The sequence below is a fragment of the Pollicipes pollicipes genome, unplaced genomic scaffold (assembly GCF_011947565.3).
Source record: "Pollicipes pollicipes isolate AB1234 unplaced genomic scaffold, Ppol_2.1 Scaffold_7261;HRSCAF=8764_pilon_pilon_pilon, whole genome shotgun sequence".
Lineage (NCBI taxonomy): Eukaryota > Metazoa > Arthropoda > Thecostraca > Pollicipedomorpha > Pollicipedidae > Pollicipes > Pollicipes pollicipes.
The window spans coordinates 6,843,990-6,861,613 of NW_023597054.1; the positions used below are offsets into that span (position 1 = coordinate 6,843,990).

The 17,624-nt window shown below is 47.4% G+C and overlaps 1 protein-coding gene across 1 annotated transcript; it reads left to right on the plus strand.

Moving 5' to 3' along the window:
* Positions 1 to 9,846: 9,846 nt before the first annotated feature.
* LOC119112780 (protein FAM92A-A-like) lies at positions 9,847 to 12,909 on the plus strand. The gene is made up of 2 exons (XM_037237059.1): positions 9,847 to 10,722; positions 12,897 to 12,909. Exons 1-2 carry the CDS (start codon positions 9,848 to 9,850, stop codon positions 12,907 to 12,909), a joined length of 888 nt encoding a protein of 295 aa, XP_037092954.1. The 5' UTR covers position 9,847.
* The last annotated feature ends 4,715 nt before the right edge of the window (positions 12,910 to 17,624 follow it).

The following is a 17,624-nucleotide window of genomic DNA, read 5'->3' on the forward strand; positions in this document are numbered from 1 at the left end:
GCAATAAGTTCATTGCAATTCAACATAGTTGGTTTCGGAGTAAAATTAACCGGCCATTTTGATAGACCCGGCAGCATGTCATGGCTTTCGCTGCTATGTGCACTGGGTATATGCCTTCGATCTTCATCCAATATGTCAGCGTAAAAGTGGCCACTATGAAATAAAACATACCCATAATAAAAGTACCATTAGATAGGATTCGCCTCTCGTTGGGTCATGGCCTAAACCACAACTTCACTAAAAGAGCGAAGTTTGAAATGGGAAATGTTCTAGAAGAAAGAGCGATACGAAATGAATGATCAAGTATGACACAACTAAGAGACTGGACACGTTTAGCGCGGACCGATTACATCGCAGGGCTGATCGCTTCTAAAACTCTTTCAGCCAGATCCCTTTCACAAAACTATTTCAGCCATCTCCCTTTCACGCTTATTGGGAAACTCAGTATTCCAGCTATATTTGTGAAGACCGGCTTGACCAGCGTAATGGCCATGTATTAAGCGAATACTGCTGGCGGCAATTGCAGACAACTCCGTTTTGTCGACGGCAACGATGAAAAAGCTGCCGATTTGCGGGAGATGATCGGCGAAAAAAATGGATGCTTTTGCGAGCTGTTTCATGACAAAATTGAAAAATCGAAACATAATACAACAGACCATCCCAGTTACACGTATCTCAAAGCTTAGTATTGGTCCATCTACGCCAACCTTTGCAGCGCGGACTTTTGTAGAGCACATGTCGAAACAATGACCTTTCGCTTTCTGAGCAAGTTGAGGCACAAGATGTTTCTGAACGTAGTAGCTTTAACCTGATTGTTTTTAGCAGGCAACAGAAATATACTAAAAACTCCACTGTATCAGCGCCGTCAACACGAATCAGTGATGACACAGTGCTCTTCCAATATCCCCCAAATCAGTGCTTTTCACATATTTTTCAGCCAAGATTCACTTCACATACTAAACAGCTTAAAATACCAAATAGCTAGGCCTATTGCTAGTCGTAAGATAGGTGGCCTGCCTCAGTGTCTTGCGGCGAACATGATCAGTTGGTTACACAGCGTTTTAGATCGTGCCATTTGAGATAAAAGATGGCTTCGAATGCTCGCAATGCGGCTGTGATTTGCGCTGAGTGTGTTTAGTGCAGGGCTGTAGGCTGCCGAGGTTGTGTTCGTGTCGCAATAAGCTTGCCGGCTTGAGGGACGTAGCTAATTGTCAGCTTCCTTAACAAGTGCGGGGGTGGCCGATTGAATATTCCTCGCCCGGGTGGGGGTCAATTTGACTCCCCCTTGAGATATCAGAAACTAAGAGAGCTAGAGGCGCCAAATTCACAGTGTGCCTTAGTCTGTACCAGGACTCCCTGGTGTCAATCTTTGAGGTTCCTAGGTCATGATCTTCGAGTCAAATAATGTCAAACAAGGTCAAACTCCAGATTGACCAGAGTGCTTTCAGACCTTCTCATGGAACCAACGCGAACCGGATACATGTTCCAAGCAAAAGGTCACTGGTGCTCATTTAAGGGCAGTGATCTTGTCTCGCCTTTCGAAGGTCATTGTGACCAAAATCATGAAGGCTGATTTGATGTTGCACCTGAACAAACTTCAAGGATTACGTTAGGTAGTATGCTTCTAAATGAAACGTAGACCTGCATCATTTTTGGTCAGTGACCTTTTCTGGCTTAAAAAGTTCAAGCAAATTGCACGATGTAGTTCCTGTTGTCAACAAATTAAAAGTGAGGGCCAGAAACTACCCCATACAGCAAGCTCTCTAGTATAAAGCAGGTTGGCTTTGTTATTGGTCTGACCTTCACACTTCACCCTAGATCAAAGTAACTCATTATTTCAATTGTGGTGTTGCCTTAGAAACTATCACAAAAAAGTGTGGCCTCGTCTAACACTCCGTTGTTGTATCAGATTATATGATTCCCTGGAAACTGTTTTCGCTGGAACCATGGGCTGACCTTGACCTGTCGTTGATAAGTGACCGTACAATGTACATCTAAACTTGTTATATCAAACGATCCCCTATTCAGTGTTCTATACCTGAGCAAAATTTGGCGCGGCCACGCGCCAAATTTGGCGCTGTTAGGAAATTGCAAAATTACACGCTGTTCAGAAATCATTTCGAACGACCATTCGAACCGAGTCAAATTGACCCGCACCTGTACGTGCGTTGATACGCGCTCGGGTGGGGGTCAAATTGACCCCCTCGAAGGTTTCTCCAGAATGATTTCCGAACGACGCAGTGTAGCCGCGCCAAATTTTGCATAGCTGTAGGCAATTGAACAGCGGATTGTTTGGCATCAACAATTTAGATGTAGCTTGTAAGATCGTTGACCTATGGCAGGGCGAAGTCAGACCATGGTTTCAGCGACGGCAATTTCTAGGGAATCCTTCAGTCCGATCCAACAACGGAGTGTTAGACGAAGCCATGCATCTCTAAGATGCTTTCGTAGGCAACACAACAGTTGAATGGGCAAATTGCATTGACCTAAAGTCAGGTATGACGGTCACACCAAGGTCAAAACCAACCTGTTTTGCTACTCTAGGGCTTGCTGTACGGGATAGTTTCTGGTGCTCATTTCGAGCTTACTGACAGCAGGAACCGCATTATACATCTTCCATTAACTTCTTAGAGGTCGTAATAGATCATTGACCTAAAATGACCCATGTCAACATTTTGTTTTAGGAACATACTGCCTAGCGTAATCGTTGTCGCTTAGTGAAATGCAAAACTCAAAGCAGTCGTGCGCGATTTTGGTCACCTTGACCTTCAAAAGGTCAAAGAAGGTAACTTACCTGAAAACAAATTTGAAATTTTGCTTGGAAACGGTTATCTAGGTTCTGTGGGCACTTTGGAGACCAACCTGGAGCTTGACCTTGTTTGACCTTTTTGACCCAAAGGTCATGATCTAGGAACCTGAAAATTTGACCTGAGTGAGTTCACGTACAGGTCAACACACACTGTAAATTTGGTGTCTCTAGCTTTTGTAATTCCCGAGATCTCAGATAGGAGTCAAATTGTACCCCCCACCACCACCCGAGCGAAGGGTATCTAGGCGACCATCCGGGCGCGTGTTAAAGCGCTGTACGGCTCTTTTAATTATTTACCTTAAAGCGTTAGAAGGCTCCGCAGACCAAGGAGGCTGACGTTTTGTTGGTTTCCAAACTGTGCATTGAAAGGTCGACGGCGGACATTGGAGCGACACATGCCGAGGATCTGTCCGGGCTTCCTGCTGCCGAGAGGGACAGCGGTTCTGGGTGAGAGGTCAGGTTTCACCGACGCAGGCCTCACACACTGCCTGGCAGACCGCGGATTTAGCGTATTTATTGGTTAACAGGTGTGAGATAAACAACTCTTTATTGCCACTGTATTATAGGACCTACACCCTGGTCGGGTCGACAGGATTGGTAGCCTGGTCCAAAACTGTCACTTCGTTGGCCAGACAGCCAACAGCTTCTTTCCCACGATAGAAACCGGTTTGGCCCAGCCCTCAGTGGAAAGTCAGGCTGTGACTTCGCCGTATAATGCGTGCACCAGCCTCAGTACTTTAGCGTAATGGATAATAATCTGGACGGAAGGCGCATCTGCAGTAGCAAACAACCCGTTTTTGGGTCCGCGATGAGGCGGGTCTCGTGAATACCCTTGGGGTCTGAGGCCAGCAGGCTGCACAACCTCCAGCGCTTCCAGCTGTCAACCAGCTTGGGACGCGACTCCGATAAGATTTTCGGAGGATACCGCTCCGGAACTTCGTGCAATCGAACCCAATTTCGGCATCATCTGGGGTATTCATTGGCCTGGTCTTGACATAAAAAGACGCGCCCCTAGCCATTCCGGTTTTGGAGAGGTCTGTCTTTTAGGAACACTTCACGACGATCGACGGCTGGCGCCGACGACAGAGGGCAACCGACGATTCTGCGTACCACGCACGACGTGTCGGCATCATTACAACTGATTCCGCGTACCACGCACGACCTGTCGGCATCGTTCCAACTGATTCGTACATCACAACGTTTTATGTACGTACGTTTTATGGGGCTACGTACGTTTTATGGGGCTACGTTTTTCGTTTTACTATGGAGCTACGTTTTACTATGTTTTACTTTACTATTTACTATTACGTTTTACTATTTATTTCGTTTTACTATGCTATGTTTTACTATTTACCTCGTACCTTAATGCATGTTTATTAAAAAAACATCTAATTTACAAAAAAATTTGACGGGCTTCTGGTTGGGTTAGTTATTAGCCTAGCAACGTGCAAGTTCTTGCCAATCGCGAGATGTTGTTTAGGCCCATACCTTGTTTTGTTTTCTGCGAGGTCCTATCTTTCTTAGTTTGGAGACGCCAGAGGTCGCTTCCGCCCCCCTCAACCATCAGTCCACGTAATAAACAGTGACTAATCAGGGCGAGAGTTAGGCGCCCCACAGTGGCGTGCCAGTGCTTCACAGCACTGCGTCGGACTTGTGGCTTCTGCTGTGCCGGACATGCGGCCGCTCCATTGCTGAACGTGCGCTCACTCTAGTGCTGCACACACACACGCACACAGCGTTGGACACATGGTCTCTCCTGTACCGGACATGCGGCCGCTCCATTGCTGAACGTGCGATCACTCTAGTGCTGCATACGCACCCACACAGCGTTGGACACATGGTCTCTCCTGTACCGGACATGCGGCCGCTCCATTGCTGAACGTGCGCTCACTCTAGTGCTGCATACGCACCCACACAGCGTTGGACACATGGCCTCTCCTGTACCGGACATGCGGCCGCTCCATTGCTGAACGTGTGCTCACTCTAGTGCTGCACAGGCACTCACACAGTGTTGGACATATGGTCTCTCCTGTACCGGACATGCGCCCGCTCCATTGCTGAACGTGCGCTCACTCTAGTGCTGCACAGGCACCCACACAGTGTTGGACACATGGTCTCCCCTGTACCGGACATGCGCTCTCTCCTGTGCCCGACGAGCTGCTTCTTCTGTGCCGGACACGCGGCAACTCCAGTGCCAAAGGTGCGCCCATTCCAATCCTGGACGGCCGCTCCTGCGTTAGACGCCTGGCCTCTCTTGTGCCAGGAACACGGGCGCCGTAGTGCTGGACGGATGCTTCTGTGACGAGCCTGCGGCCTCTCATGTGCTGGCACGCGGCCGGTCCTGTCCTGGACACGCGGCCTTTCCTGTAGCCGACGGTCGCTCCTGTCTCGCACATGCGGCTCCTCCTGTGCAGGACATTGAGCTGCTCCTGTGTAGGACATTCTGCAGTCTCAATGATCAGAGCAGCGATACTTCAGTGATTGGCTCGCCGCCGCTGCATTGAGGCACTGGCACCGCACGCTTTGTTAGCATACAGGTCATTAGAATATTACAGTCCGGGTTAATGCAACAAGCGTTTCAGGCCTTACTATTCTTGTTACGCATGCGCGATATTTGTGCGTCAGTTCCTCGGTCCAGAGCTGGATGTGCTGTACGAGAATAGCCAATAATAGATAAGCGGGCGGATGATATGGTTGGTTATGATATGTACGCTGCCTAGAAACTATTTCAAGAATTTGCGATTATAGTCTATGAGCGGCGCTAAAATCAGACTGGTTGCTAAATACTAAATAAGGTCATCATACAACGAAATAGTCGCAGCGTCCAAAATCCGAAATGATTAACCAATCACGCTAAGCATGGCTCGTTACGCGGACATTGGCCGGCCATCCATGTAACCCAGGCCGGGAAACGAGTCATCCAGTGTTGAATCTCTGGGTAGTGGTTCTGGATTGGGAAGAAAAACTTCGTCAGGCATGGATTGGTTGCTAAATACTAAAGTAGGTCATCATACAACGAAATAGTTGCAGCGCCTGAAATCCGAAATAATCAACCGATCACGCTTGAAAATTGAGCTCTGTTATATGGAAAACTGGAGTCTTATTTTAAACTCTGCAGTTTTAGACTTAAGCCATAGCTGTGATATAAAGCAACATAGAGTTTCCCAACCTGGGGAAGCGCAGTTTGTAATACCAAAGAGGAGCGTAAAACTGGTAGCATAACGATGGAGACGGATTTTTAAATGGATTGCACACTGTAAGAGTTTTTTCTCAAGCGCTGGTGTTGCCTCGTATGTCGCGAGATGGTGCATAGAGTTTGTTACGCGCCAGTTTTGGTCGTGATACGGCCGCTAACCAAATATGATCTCGTTTTTTTTCTACACACGTTGTCTCAGGCTGGAACCGAAACGACGTGCTCACCGTTCTTAAGCGCGCTGCGCCGGCCACCCATGCACCAAGACCCACGTCGTAATCAACAGGGGCTTTGGCATAGCCAGCAAATGATACTCTAGTGAAAATGAAGCTTCCAGAACAAACAAAAAAACTGATGTTTATAACGCATTGCATTTCGTTGATCTTTACTGCATGTTTTTTATCGCTATTATTATATCATATTGCAAAGGTTTGTGATAGAGTTGGCTCCAGGTAACAATTTAGGTTATTCCGAATTACGTCGGTGACAAAACAGTCATTTTTTCTACCCCTGGCGGATAGTTTGAAAAGATTGTGGCAGATGTCACATTTAGTTGGGAAATGTTCAATTATTGGGCACGAAAATGTCTGACTAGTCACTCCTTACCGGGAATTGCTGCATCGAACAATAAGTGCACATCGTATTCTATAACAAAACAAATAGTGTACCTAAAAGGGCACCTCGGATATTGACATAAGAGTCTTTAGGCCATAGAGTATACCATGAGACGCACATGCGCGCCCGCTGTTTCTTGGTTTCCGTTGTCGTTGCAAAACACCGGCGCTCAGCCGGACGTACTGCCACCACAGAGACAGCCCAGACCGGCAACACATGACTGCATCGGGGCTTGGTCACCAGACACTGTCACCCCAGGGACAGCCCAGACCGGCAACACATGACTGCATCGGCGCCTGGACACCAGACACTGTCACCCCAGGGAAACACCACGCGGGTAAGGGGCAGCACATCAGCTGGTCCGGACCACAGACCGTCTATGGATCAACATCCGGTAATGAAGAGTTGCAACGGTGGCGATGGCAGTTTGAAGTATCGGCAGCAACTTTTACATTGCTTCCACAGTAGCATTTGGAGGCTGTTTTTTAAACTAAGAGAGAAACGGATTGTTCGGTACTGTTTTTTCAGGTCTCTCTAATGCTGCTAGTGTGAGAAGAGTTTATATTTTTTTGCCATGACAAATCCGTCATATGCTATGTCAATCTTTAAACGTTGTTAGCGCTTTTATAACATAGGCTATCATGTTTTTATTATTTCAAGCTTGTGCATAAGAAGCTCTCCAGTTGTGCTCGACTTCTTATTATCAAGCAGTTTCTGACCAGACTGGTGGAAAATAGTATTGCAAATTGAAATAGATAATGCAAGATGCCCCACATGGACGAGATAACCAGGAAAACATTTGGAGGGAGGTAGGGCTTAACATGAGCATACCACGGGACTTCCCAATTGTATATACCCTTTCAGATTCACCGGCCTGTATTTCATCTGCCGCATATCAGCTTTTGCGCACCCTCGGTGCCTTACCAACTTGCAGTTTAACCTAGACTGGCCAAGTTTTAACTGTATCGATTAAGGCCTTTTCACTCGTCTACAGGATCCGAGGCAATGCATGGGGTCTGCTTGTATTTATCTTACATGTGTGTTATTTTGCAGCATGCGCCATCACATTTATATGACAGTTTCCAAATTAATCTCAGAGGTCTAGATATTTCCGAATGTCTGCTTTTCGCTCCATGAACTCGCATGAGTGGCCGGGAACAAATGAAGGGGCTTCAAAAATACAATTTAAGCGCACCGAAGTCTAAATAGAAACATGCATTGTTCTCATCTGTATTCTAAAAATCATGTTTTTTTCTTATCCCTCGTCCCCATTGTTAACCCTAGTGATTTTGCGGTTCTTTAATGAGACATGTTTGTTCTCAAAGAACAAGAACAAAACATAACACTCAAAAAATGCATGCAGCAAACATTGCTATCACTGTAGACTTGTCTGAAACACCGGAACACTCCAAATGGGTTTGATAACCCAATTGCCGCATGAATGCCAGCAACGGCGCTGACCTGCCAAATATTTCTGCTTAGAAAGAAAGGGCGCCGACTGTCAGAGTTGCGGACCGTCCGCAGGGTTTTCCGTCCTTTGGCTCTTTATGACCAAGATTTTCTGCGGAAAAAGCGGACATGGCGGAAGCGGAAAGCGGAAAATGCGCACATGTCCCCATGACAGGGCTACGGCATGTGGCTCTGGACTCGTTTTCAAGCTGCGACACAGTGCACAGTTTATACTCTTAGTAGCGTTTCGAGTGAAAGATTTTAGACAAGAGCCGGAATTCATATCCACGAACTCGGTCGTCGAATCACAAATTTACAAGTGCTGTAAGGCGTATTGCACGTAACTGTGTTGTTATTGCTGGCAATGCACTGTAGCATACAACTTAAAAGGGCGGATAGAAGAAGGATTAAAAAGAATGGACGAAGAAAGTCCTATCTCTGCAGGGTGCAACGGGGTTCGCGAAAAGATGTTTCCGGCGGGATCTGCACAAAATCGTGTGGTTTATGGTGTGTGCTGAGCGTAATTGCCAGTTTGAAAGAACAACGTTTAACGGGGTAACTATAGTGTAACTCGAGTCTCAACAAAGAATTAAATCGTTCAAAGGGTGGAAAATGTCTGCCCTGTCATGTCAAATGTCAAATGTCAAATGTCTGATTTCATACAAAGTTTGTGCTTCCGGCCATATGTAGTGTAAGATGTATGCAGCAGTCCGCAACACTGGCAGTTCGATGATAAACGGTGTGAAGCTTGCCTTTCATTCTCCTGAACAAGGCCTTCTTCATACGCCCAAACAATTCCTTTATTTCTCTTCCCGTAGGCACACTTCCAACTCGTGGCAAAGCACTGACTTCCCTCTTTTAAGACGGTCACGTTGATCACCAGCCTTTGCCTTGTCGGTCCTTTTAGCTATCAATATGCTTGTTGAGGTGATTGTGCCAGCTCAGCTGCAGTTTTAGATACAGGGAACTCCTGTCAGTGTACACAAATGTTGCCCATAATCTCTCGTCCGACCACGTTATTCTGAACAGAACAGTCTTTCTTCGTCAAGACCATATTCGATGGTAGCTAAAAGAGACATATTCTTTATCATATCAGGCTCTTCTAATCACAGTACAACAGTGAGCTAAAACTAATTCTAAGCTTCTCAGATAACTGTAGGCTCATATCGATGCATAATTGACACACAAATGCGCGTGCGATGCAATGCAAGGGGAGATGCAACTGCAGAATGCAATGCGTTGCTTCCTCCAAAGCAAGCTATTGTTGAGTCGTCAAATAATTCTTGTTAGGAATTTGAGGGCGCAGATTAAAGCTGCCTAAAGCCGTGGAAAACACAGCATTTTGAGAACAGGTACGACCAACACTGCCGGTTGAGCCCCCAACCGTTTTCAGAAGGTGGCACGTCTAGAAGCAAAATTCATTTATCCAGCCACCACAGCTACAGATAGGCAGCTGAAGGCAGATTAAATGTGAAATTTTGATATGTTTCGCTATTTCCCATTGTTCCTGGACTATGTCATGAATTTTTGAAAGATACATGCTAGAAGCAGGTTGTTGCTCGAATTATAAATTCCAGCTATGATTTGAAGTGCCTACGAGACAAACTGTAAACTGCAAGCGCGTCAGAGCGCCAATTAATCACGCGGACGAAAAAACAACTTGAAAAATGATCACAGCTCACGAAGTTTTAGGTCCGTCGGACCAAGGTAGCTAAAACAAATATTAACATACATGTCTATAATTTTTCCCATGTGAGCAATATGCGCCGCAGGTGGAAGCTATGACTAGCCATTCCGTGAGTGAAACACAAGCTAAGTTCATTCATAGCCGAATCGATAATGTTGAGCATCACTTTGGTCTCATGTGCGAAAGCTTTGCTAGGACAGCAAGAAAAAATGCCAAGTGTCGAGACGCCGTGGATGATCTTGCCAGAACTATCGTGGCATACGCTGATACGGAAACCTTGAACCGTACCATGAGAGCTCAAGTTACGCACTTAGCTGATACATTATGTGGCATCGCGGACTTGCAACAGGCTTTGGTCCAAAGAATAGAAATGAGAGTAGTTGGCGGCCTTTCAGCGTATGAAGAGGCATGCAAACACGCCCGAAGTGACTTGACGTCATCGTTCAAGGCTCAAGGTAGGGAGGCCAAAACAGGTCGAAAACTTGATTCAGTTCGGGAGAGGGCTCCAGATGATCTAAGACAAGTTTCTGTCGCCGAGGCACAGCTTCAAAGGGCAGTATTTGATGTGGCCAGAACACATGCAGCCTTAGAAGAAAGCATGGAGTACTTTGAAATGAAAAAGCTCCGTGACCTGAGGAGAATTCTTCTGGAGTTTTGTCACTCGCAGTTGACTTTTCATGGACGGAGCCTCGAAATGTTTACACGCTCATACAACCTAGTGGAAGAAATTCAGATAGAAGCAGACGTAGAGGAGTTCAAAAAGGCTTTGATGTTTCCTTCAGGGAATTTGCAATATCGAACACCAGAAATGATAAGTCGAAGCATGACAAATTTCAGCCAGATGCCGATGGGAAGACCTGTTGGTGTAGCCACAAGCATGGGAAGGATGGGCAATCTATACAACCAAGGCCCTTTATCGCCTAGCGGATATGCGCCTATGGGTCCCGCCTACAGTGCCCAAGCGCCAAGGTCTCAGTCTCTGGATAGAGATTATGGAGCGAGGTTTCGAACGCAATCACGGCCACGTTTCACGCAAAATGATGCCATGCAACAGTCCTATGCGGCTCAGGCTAGTTCCTCAGGGGGATTCGGCGGAGGGCTGAGAGGCTCACGAAGTCGCTCCACCTGAGGTACAATGTCAGCGTTGAGAAGTGTCTCGCACCAGGGACTCCGAAAAAGTGCTGAAATACTAGGCATCTGCGGATTTATTATCATTGCAATGTGAGCATGTATCGCTGTGTTTCAAAGCATCTGTTTTGAAACCACGCACTTATTGGGATATTTGTCGTCATTGTGTGGACATTGAAAATATGCCCTTTATTGTGCGAGTGATTGACTCTGAAAGGTGAAACTATGTGCAAGTGAAATAGACTCAGATATATACATATATCTGGTTTAGGTAGCAGGCATCTCCATTCACATTATGTCTTCGCCCAGGTTTCAAGTCTGCTTTCAGCAAAGAAGAACGAGAGCGGACCAGAAATCAATCCGCAAAGAGGTGCTCCAGAGTCACCGCGTCTCCTCGATTGCACCATGGCAGCCTTACCGTGTGTCACATGTGCTCGTCGGTACGGTGCTCTCTGATCAGGTATTTAGTGCACACCAGATTGTTCATCATGGTGGGTTTCGCTAAAGGTTCCAAACAAAGGGTGTTCGTCAACCTAATGCATATGCGGGGGAACGTTAGGAAGGGATATTTCGTGAGGAAGTGTACACTGCATAACACCATTTTAGAATAGGTTAAAAAGATCCCTGTGAGGAATATGTACAAAATCCGTGTTTGAGGAGAAACTCAGAAATGTATTGCATGTGCTTTTAAGTGGCAGAGTTTCTGAGTTGCACACTTTAAGTATGCAATACGTTTCTTAAGTTCGGACCTTGCCGATGATCACATGAACATACGAGCCAAAATGAATGGCTACGCACTACACGTTATAGCGTACACACGGCCACACCCATGGTACGAGTATAGCTGCTTACCTGTTTCAGATGGATTTTCTGGGCACAACCGTTTTTCAGCTGTCGTGAAATGATCAAGCTGAAGCCTGAAATATTCTGTGAACAAAAAACAAAAATGTTGCCAGGCTAAGTAAGGTCACAGTTACCAAATCTCACTAACGAAGAGGCTCGCGGCTGTGGTGGTGATTTGGTGTTTCAGGGCGCGTCGGCATCGGGGCCATTTTGGGCCGCCTGTTCCTTGAGGCAGCTGTTGGAGCCCCCTGTCCAGGTTTTAGGCTTTCACTATGCAGTGCATCACTGCTTTAACACCGTGCCACTCGATAATGTAGGAGATCACATCACACAGGAGTTGGCTTGAATGAACTTATAGATGCTGCTCTGCAATCATTTGCTTTGAATAGTTTTATAAACCGGCCAACAAGCACATCACATTTTTCAAAGCTAAAATCATGTATTCGATGACTTTTGCTTACTTTTGACCTGCACACCATAAGTCGTGATAGATCGTGAGGCTGGGAATAGTGAGATAGCTGATGTAAAATGACCTGATCGGACCTTGGCCAGATTTGAACTGCACTGAGCTTGACCTGATACACATTGACCCGTCTTGACTTTAGGGCTTGATTTTAGAGCTTAACTTTCCAAAGACCCGATGTGACCTCGGAAACTGGCCTTTGTAAACATATGACGGGTTTCTGACGAAGAAGACGATCACTTGCCTGAGGTTGGTTCCAAAGCTGTACTATCCTAAAAGTACTCATTTATATTCGATACCCCAACCGTCAGCGAATTGGTTTGTTTCCACCGCAAATTTATCAGTTTAGTAAAGTTTGCGTATTCACATTACGTCTGCTACTGCAGTTTTTTCGTCAGCGGGATTCATAGGATTACCAAATCATGGAAAGCGCATGCATCAACGCACAGGTACCCTATGCACACCCGCTAACATCCCCGGCTACGTAACTTATTTCACATATCGGTTTGTTTACGAATCGGACTTTTTATAACAGACTTCCCAAAGGGTGTGCTTGTACAAGCACTTTAACAAAAATATTTGTAATATGAATCCTCCACTTTATGCGGTCTGCTGCTCCCAGCTTGAGGGAGTCTTCTTAAGCTTGTCACAAGCTGATCAAGTTCACGGGTGACACACGCGGTGATAATGCGGTGATTCATTCCCCCAGATGGCAGATGTAATGCATGGCCAGCTGACTTTAGCAAATGAGAAACCAACTGAGAAATAGCTGCGATGTGTTAAATACACGAGACGCGCTGCACGCCGACAGAAGGTGCTCAGCTTGGACACGAATTCGAGGCACCTGCAGTTGGATCGGGCTGTTAAGCAGCGTCCCACGTCCGGCCACCGGCAAGCGACTGAGCGAGCTAACTTGGCAGCGTAACACCTTGGAAACCTAGGAGACTGACAGGCTGTTTGCAAAACTGTGACATCATGCAGGGGCGCAGCGAGAGTTGAGGTGAATAAGGGGAGGGGTAATTGGGGCCATTAACAGTCCCCTGCTGGTGAAAGCTGTCTCCCCTCCACGTAAAATACGCACAATATTTCGCTCTTGGTTTCGAAGACGCGCATTCTGCTTTGTTTTCGTTTAATTTGTTTTCCGTTATTGAAACAGAACCCAGAAGCTTTCACGTCATGTTATTTTGTTTGCATAAAGAACGCAATAAACTTAAGAAACCATGTTTTTCCTAAACCGATATAAGTCAGGAGCGTGTTAAAAATTTTTTATGGGGGATACAAAAATATTATGGGCTTTATTCATTCCATCGAAGGATGCCCGTCGAAAGATGCCCATCGAAGGATGGACCCCTAGGCGTATGTAGTTTGGCCTCAACATTATCCCTCATTCCCTTTCCCAGAGCTCTGAAATGACCACTGCGGTGACCAAAAGAAATCTTATCCAAACGAGACCAAACCATGACAGTCACAAACACATAGTGTGCTATTCTCGAAGCATGGCCACAACAGATGTGATATAACTCGATATTGTTACTTGGTCACCTACCGTCCTTTTGCATGCTACAGCATAGCAAAACAAAGGTATCAAAACAATGTTGAACATTTCTAAAGTGTTTCGCGAAACCTGGGACAACATACAGTGGCCCAAGCATTCTCATTTTTTTGTAGCATCATCCCAACAAAAACGAAAAATAGCAAAGCTCGTCCTTTACATGCGCTGGTATTGACATACTAAATCTGTCTCTGACGGGCAACGACAAATGTTCAACACGACTTCTCTTGCAACGCTACGCCACGGTCGGGTTTATTACGCTTGCATATGGATAGACACTGTAAGTCGCATGGAGCATCTGAAGTTGTCAGGTCTAAAAACAAAATTTTGAAAGAAGTGGGTTTCTTTCCAATAGCTCCTCGGTCATCCAGCCATAGGTGTGGGGACTATCGCGTTGTGAGGGCTTTATTGGCTCGAGACCCCGGCATTTGGGAAAATTTGGCACTAAGATCATGACGGGGCATGGAATAAGCTAATCGAAATGCTTTCATCTGCTCCCACCACAACACTCACCACCGCCTCCAACTCGTAAATACCATGGAAGTTCCCGTGCTCCTATACGCGGTAAAACAACTAGGGCAGACCGACAGCTGTTCTGACTTGTTAGCGATAACGCGTTGCTTCCTTTCTCACATCTGTGTTGTGTTAACTAAGCAGCGCAAACAAGCCATTTAGCGGCGCGCATGAACCGGCTCGCTGTCTGCACAGCGTTGGCACTCGACATTGACGACGCCACAGGAGGCAGTGTGGCCTTCGGTGCCAGCTGCAAGCGCATGAATACTTGTGCCACCAGCCGGCAGCTTCCTTGTTGCAGGCGGCGCAGAAGGCAGGGCGAATTGACCCTCTGGCGCGCGGCAGTCTTCAAGGGGGGGGGGGGCCTTCATTGCCGGAACCGGTTATGGGCCGCGCGCTGGCCGGCGCGGTACTTGTATGAATCCGCATCGGGGGTGGCCGACGCGGCGGCACCGCGGCGCGCGCCACTCGCCCGTCGGGCCGCGACCGCCGCGTCCGCGCCTGCGCGGCCAGCCACCGTCACCTCCGCGCGCGCACGTGTTGGCGGCCGCGCGCGCGCCGCACGTGTTCGGGAGACGGCCGCAGCGGAGCGCCGATTGGGCCCGGCGCGGCGACTCCGCCCCACGGTACGCACCGGCCGGCCGTCCACAAAGGTAAACAGGTCAGAGCACTTGCGCTTGTGACAGTGCGGACGCGGGCGTGCGGCGAGTGGTGCGATGACCCTGTGGAGGTGGCGTATATGAGTGACTGGTGACAGCGCACCCGGGAGAGCTGCTAAAGGGAGCTCCTGAGACGGTGACGTCGATTCAAGTTGGTATTTGAGCGACGCTGACAGCGAGAGCTCATGGCTGGGGCAGCTTAATCGTCCTAGGTCACGGCCGAGCCGCCGGCGCCCTCCGCGTAGACAAACATTCGACGCCGGCTGGTAGTTTTTGTGAGGACAGCCGAACAAACGCCGATCGATGGGTTTCGCAGCTGCGGGGCAGTGATTCAAACTGGCGCCTTGCTGAATCGGTCACGGCCACTGCAGCCCTTGCCCTTTTATGACAAAGCATACTATACCTACTGAGAAATAAGGTGTACCAGAAATTCGCTTTGAAGCTGAGTGCATAGAAGCTTGCAGCACACCTCCCCTGATCCGTTTCAAATATTTTTGCCATGGGTTTTGTTATGAAGCTTTCTGTAGAGTTTTGTCTTCATTACTTACTCCATGGGGTACGAGCGCGCAGAAGTGATATTTCGTTACCGGCAAATTATAGCGCAAGCGTGGCGAGTTTTCGATTCGGAATTTATTCGCACTGAAATAATTGCTCTTTGCAGCGATAAGTTCTGCGGCCTCTGGTGGAATAACTCAATTGAAGCTGGTCTGGTCCTACCAAACTCTTGAAGTTTATCGGATACATGTAGAACGCCATTTTAATTCGGGTAGTTTCTACGGGGTATTTTGTATGTGGATCACTGACAACTGTTTGACATCGGATCAGGGTAGAACGCGCCACTCCTAGAGTTCCCAACTGACTTGTGTGAATTCTTGCAATTTCATGATTTCATAACCTGCTCTACTTGAAATAAAATACTTGATTGTTTATGCAAAGATTAGGGAGGAAACAAGCGGTCATTCGGGACATATTGGAGTGTCATCTTACACTGGATAACGATACACTGGACATGCTGGATAACGGCAGACAGCATGGCCAGCTGGAACCGTCTGGCGTCCAGCTCGGGAAACTGTCGGCGATGGGCAGGACTGAAACAAGATGCTATGTGCAACTGTAAAAGGTTTTAGCAAGCACTTTTGATGATATCCATATCTATATTGACCTTGCATTCATGTTTAGCGTTGAGTAAACCCCTAATGCCTTTCGTCGATGTGCAATCACCCCGCAGCAACGTAGCAACGATGAAAAATGTTGGAAGCCCCTATTTTTATTGTGCTCGTGGGCATGCGATTTGCACACGTTAACTGTGTGCACCTAACATATAATATTAGAACAACATTGTGGTTTCGTAATGCACTACGAATCACCTCCAAATACGCCACTTGACGGAATGACAAAGGCCTCCTACCGGCCAGCAAGAACATGCAAAAATGCGATGCATAATTTGAGCCAGCGTACTTGGGACTCGAGTCGTTCCCTTCGTTCCAGCTAGTTCGCACGGCTGTCGCGAACATGGCCCGTGTCTTGATGGGATCTTTAACTCGCGTACGGGGCTATCTCTCCTTGCAAAGCGCAGAACGAGATCAATTGGCCGCGATCATATTCAGCTCATTGAGCGAGTTTCCGACATCAGGCGACCGTTTGCAGCGACTTGTTCTTCTCTCCACGTCATTCTGGCTAACGTGACATGTGTGGTTATAATACATCTGCACCAATGGAGGTGAGATATATGTTATGCATGTGTATTTGGCAAGAACGTAGATTAAAGTTTGGTGACCGTCAATTTCGATCCATAAACAGAAACGAGCGAACTTTTCCTGAGCGGCCAGCCGGTGGTCCAAGTCGTGAAGGAATGTAAACGAGCGCGAGCGGTTCACGAACTGTTGGCGAACAAGAGACCTTGGCTTAGGTTGACGATAACTGTCTTCTGTTTTGAAACCGAGAGTGTTGTGGTGTCGCGTGGTTGTTATCATGTCTTTACCGTGTGTTTATTTCTCTCGTTTTTATTGACGTAATGGCGCTTGTTTCGCTGTGGTTGTCGTTTGCACACTCGCTAATCCGTGGGATGCCCAAGCGGCCAACCAAGTCACTGACCTAAACGGCAGAGCGACCGATGGAAAGAGAGCATGAAACCGCATGATTAGAATACGAGCAGTAAACGCCTATTGTACGTCTATCTATCTATTTATCTATCTATCTATCTACCTCTCTTTTATCTATCGCGGTCCTCATGAACGAAAGCAAATGACCTCAGGCATAGATCATCCGATCTTAGCAGCGGCAGCTGACTGGGAGCCGCCGTGCTCCATCTCCTGGCCATCCACTGAGTCGACCACTGCTCAGTCCGGCATCTGACTGGGAGCCGCCGTGCTCCCTCTCCTGGCCCTCCATTGAGATAGCCACTGCTCAGCCCGGCAACTGACTGTGAACCGTCGTGCTCCCTCTCCTGGCCCTTCATTGAGTTGACCACTACTTAGGCTAGCAGCTGACTGGGAGCCGCCGTGCTCCCTCTCCTGGCCCTCCATTGAGTTGGCCACTGCTCAGCCCGGCAGCTGGCTGGCGAACGACTTCAGTCACTTCTATATTCCAGAGTTTGAGAGTTTCAAACCCCCAAATGATTCTTGCTACCTATTGCTCTAGTTACAATATGTGAAATTATATCGCAAGCTGGTGAACGCCAGATGGAAACTTCTCGGTGCTTGAAAATAAAACA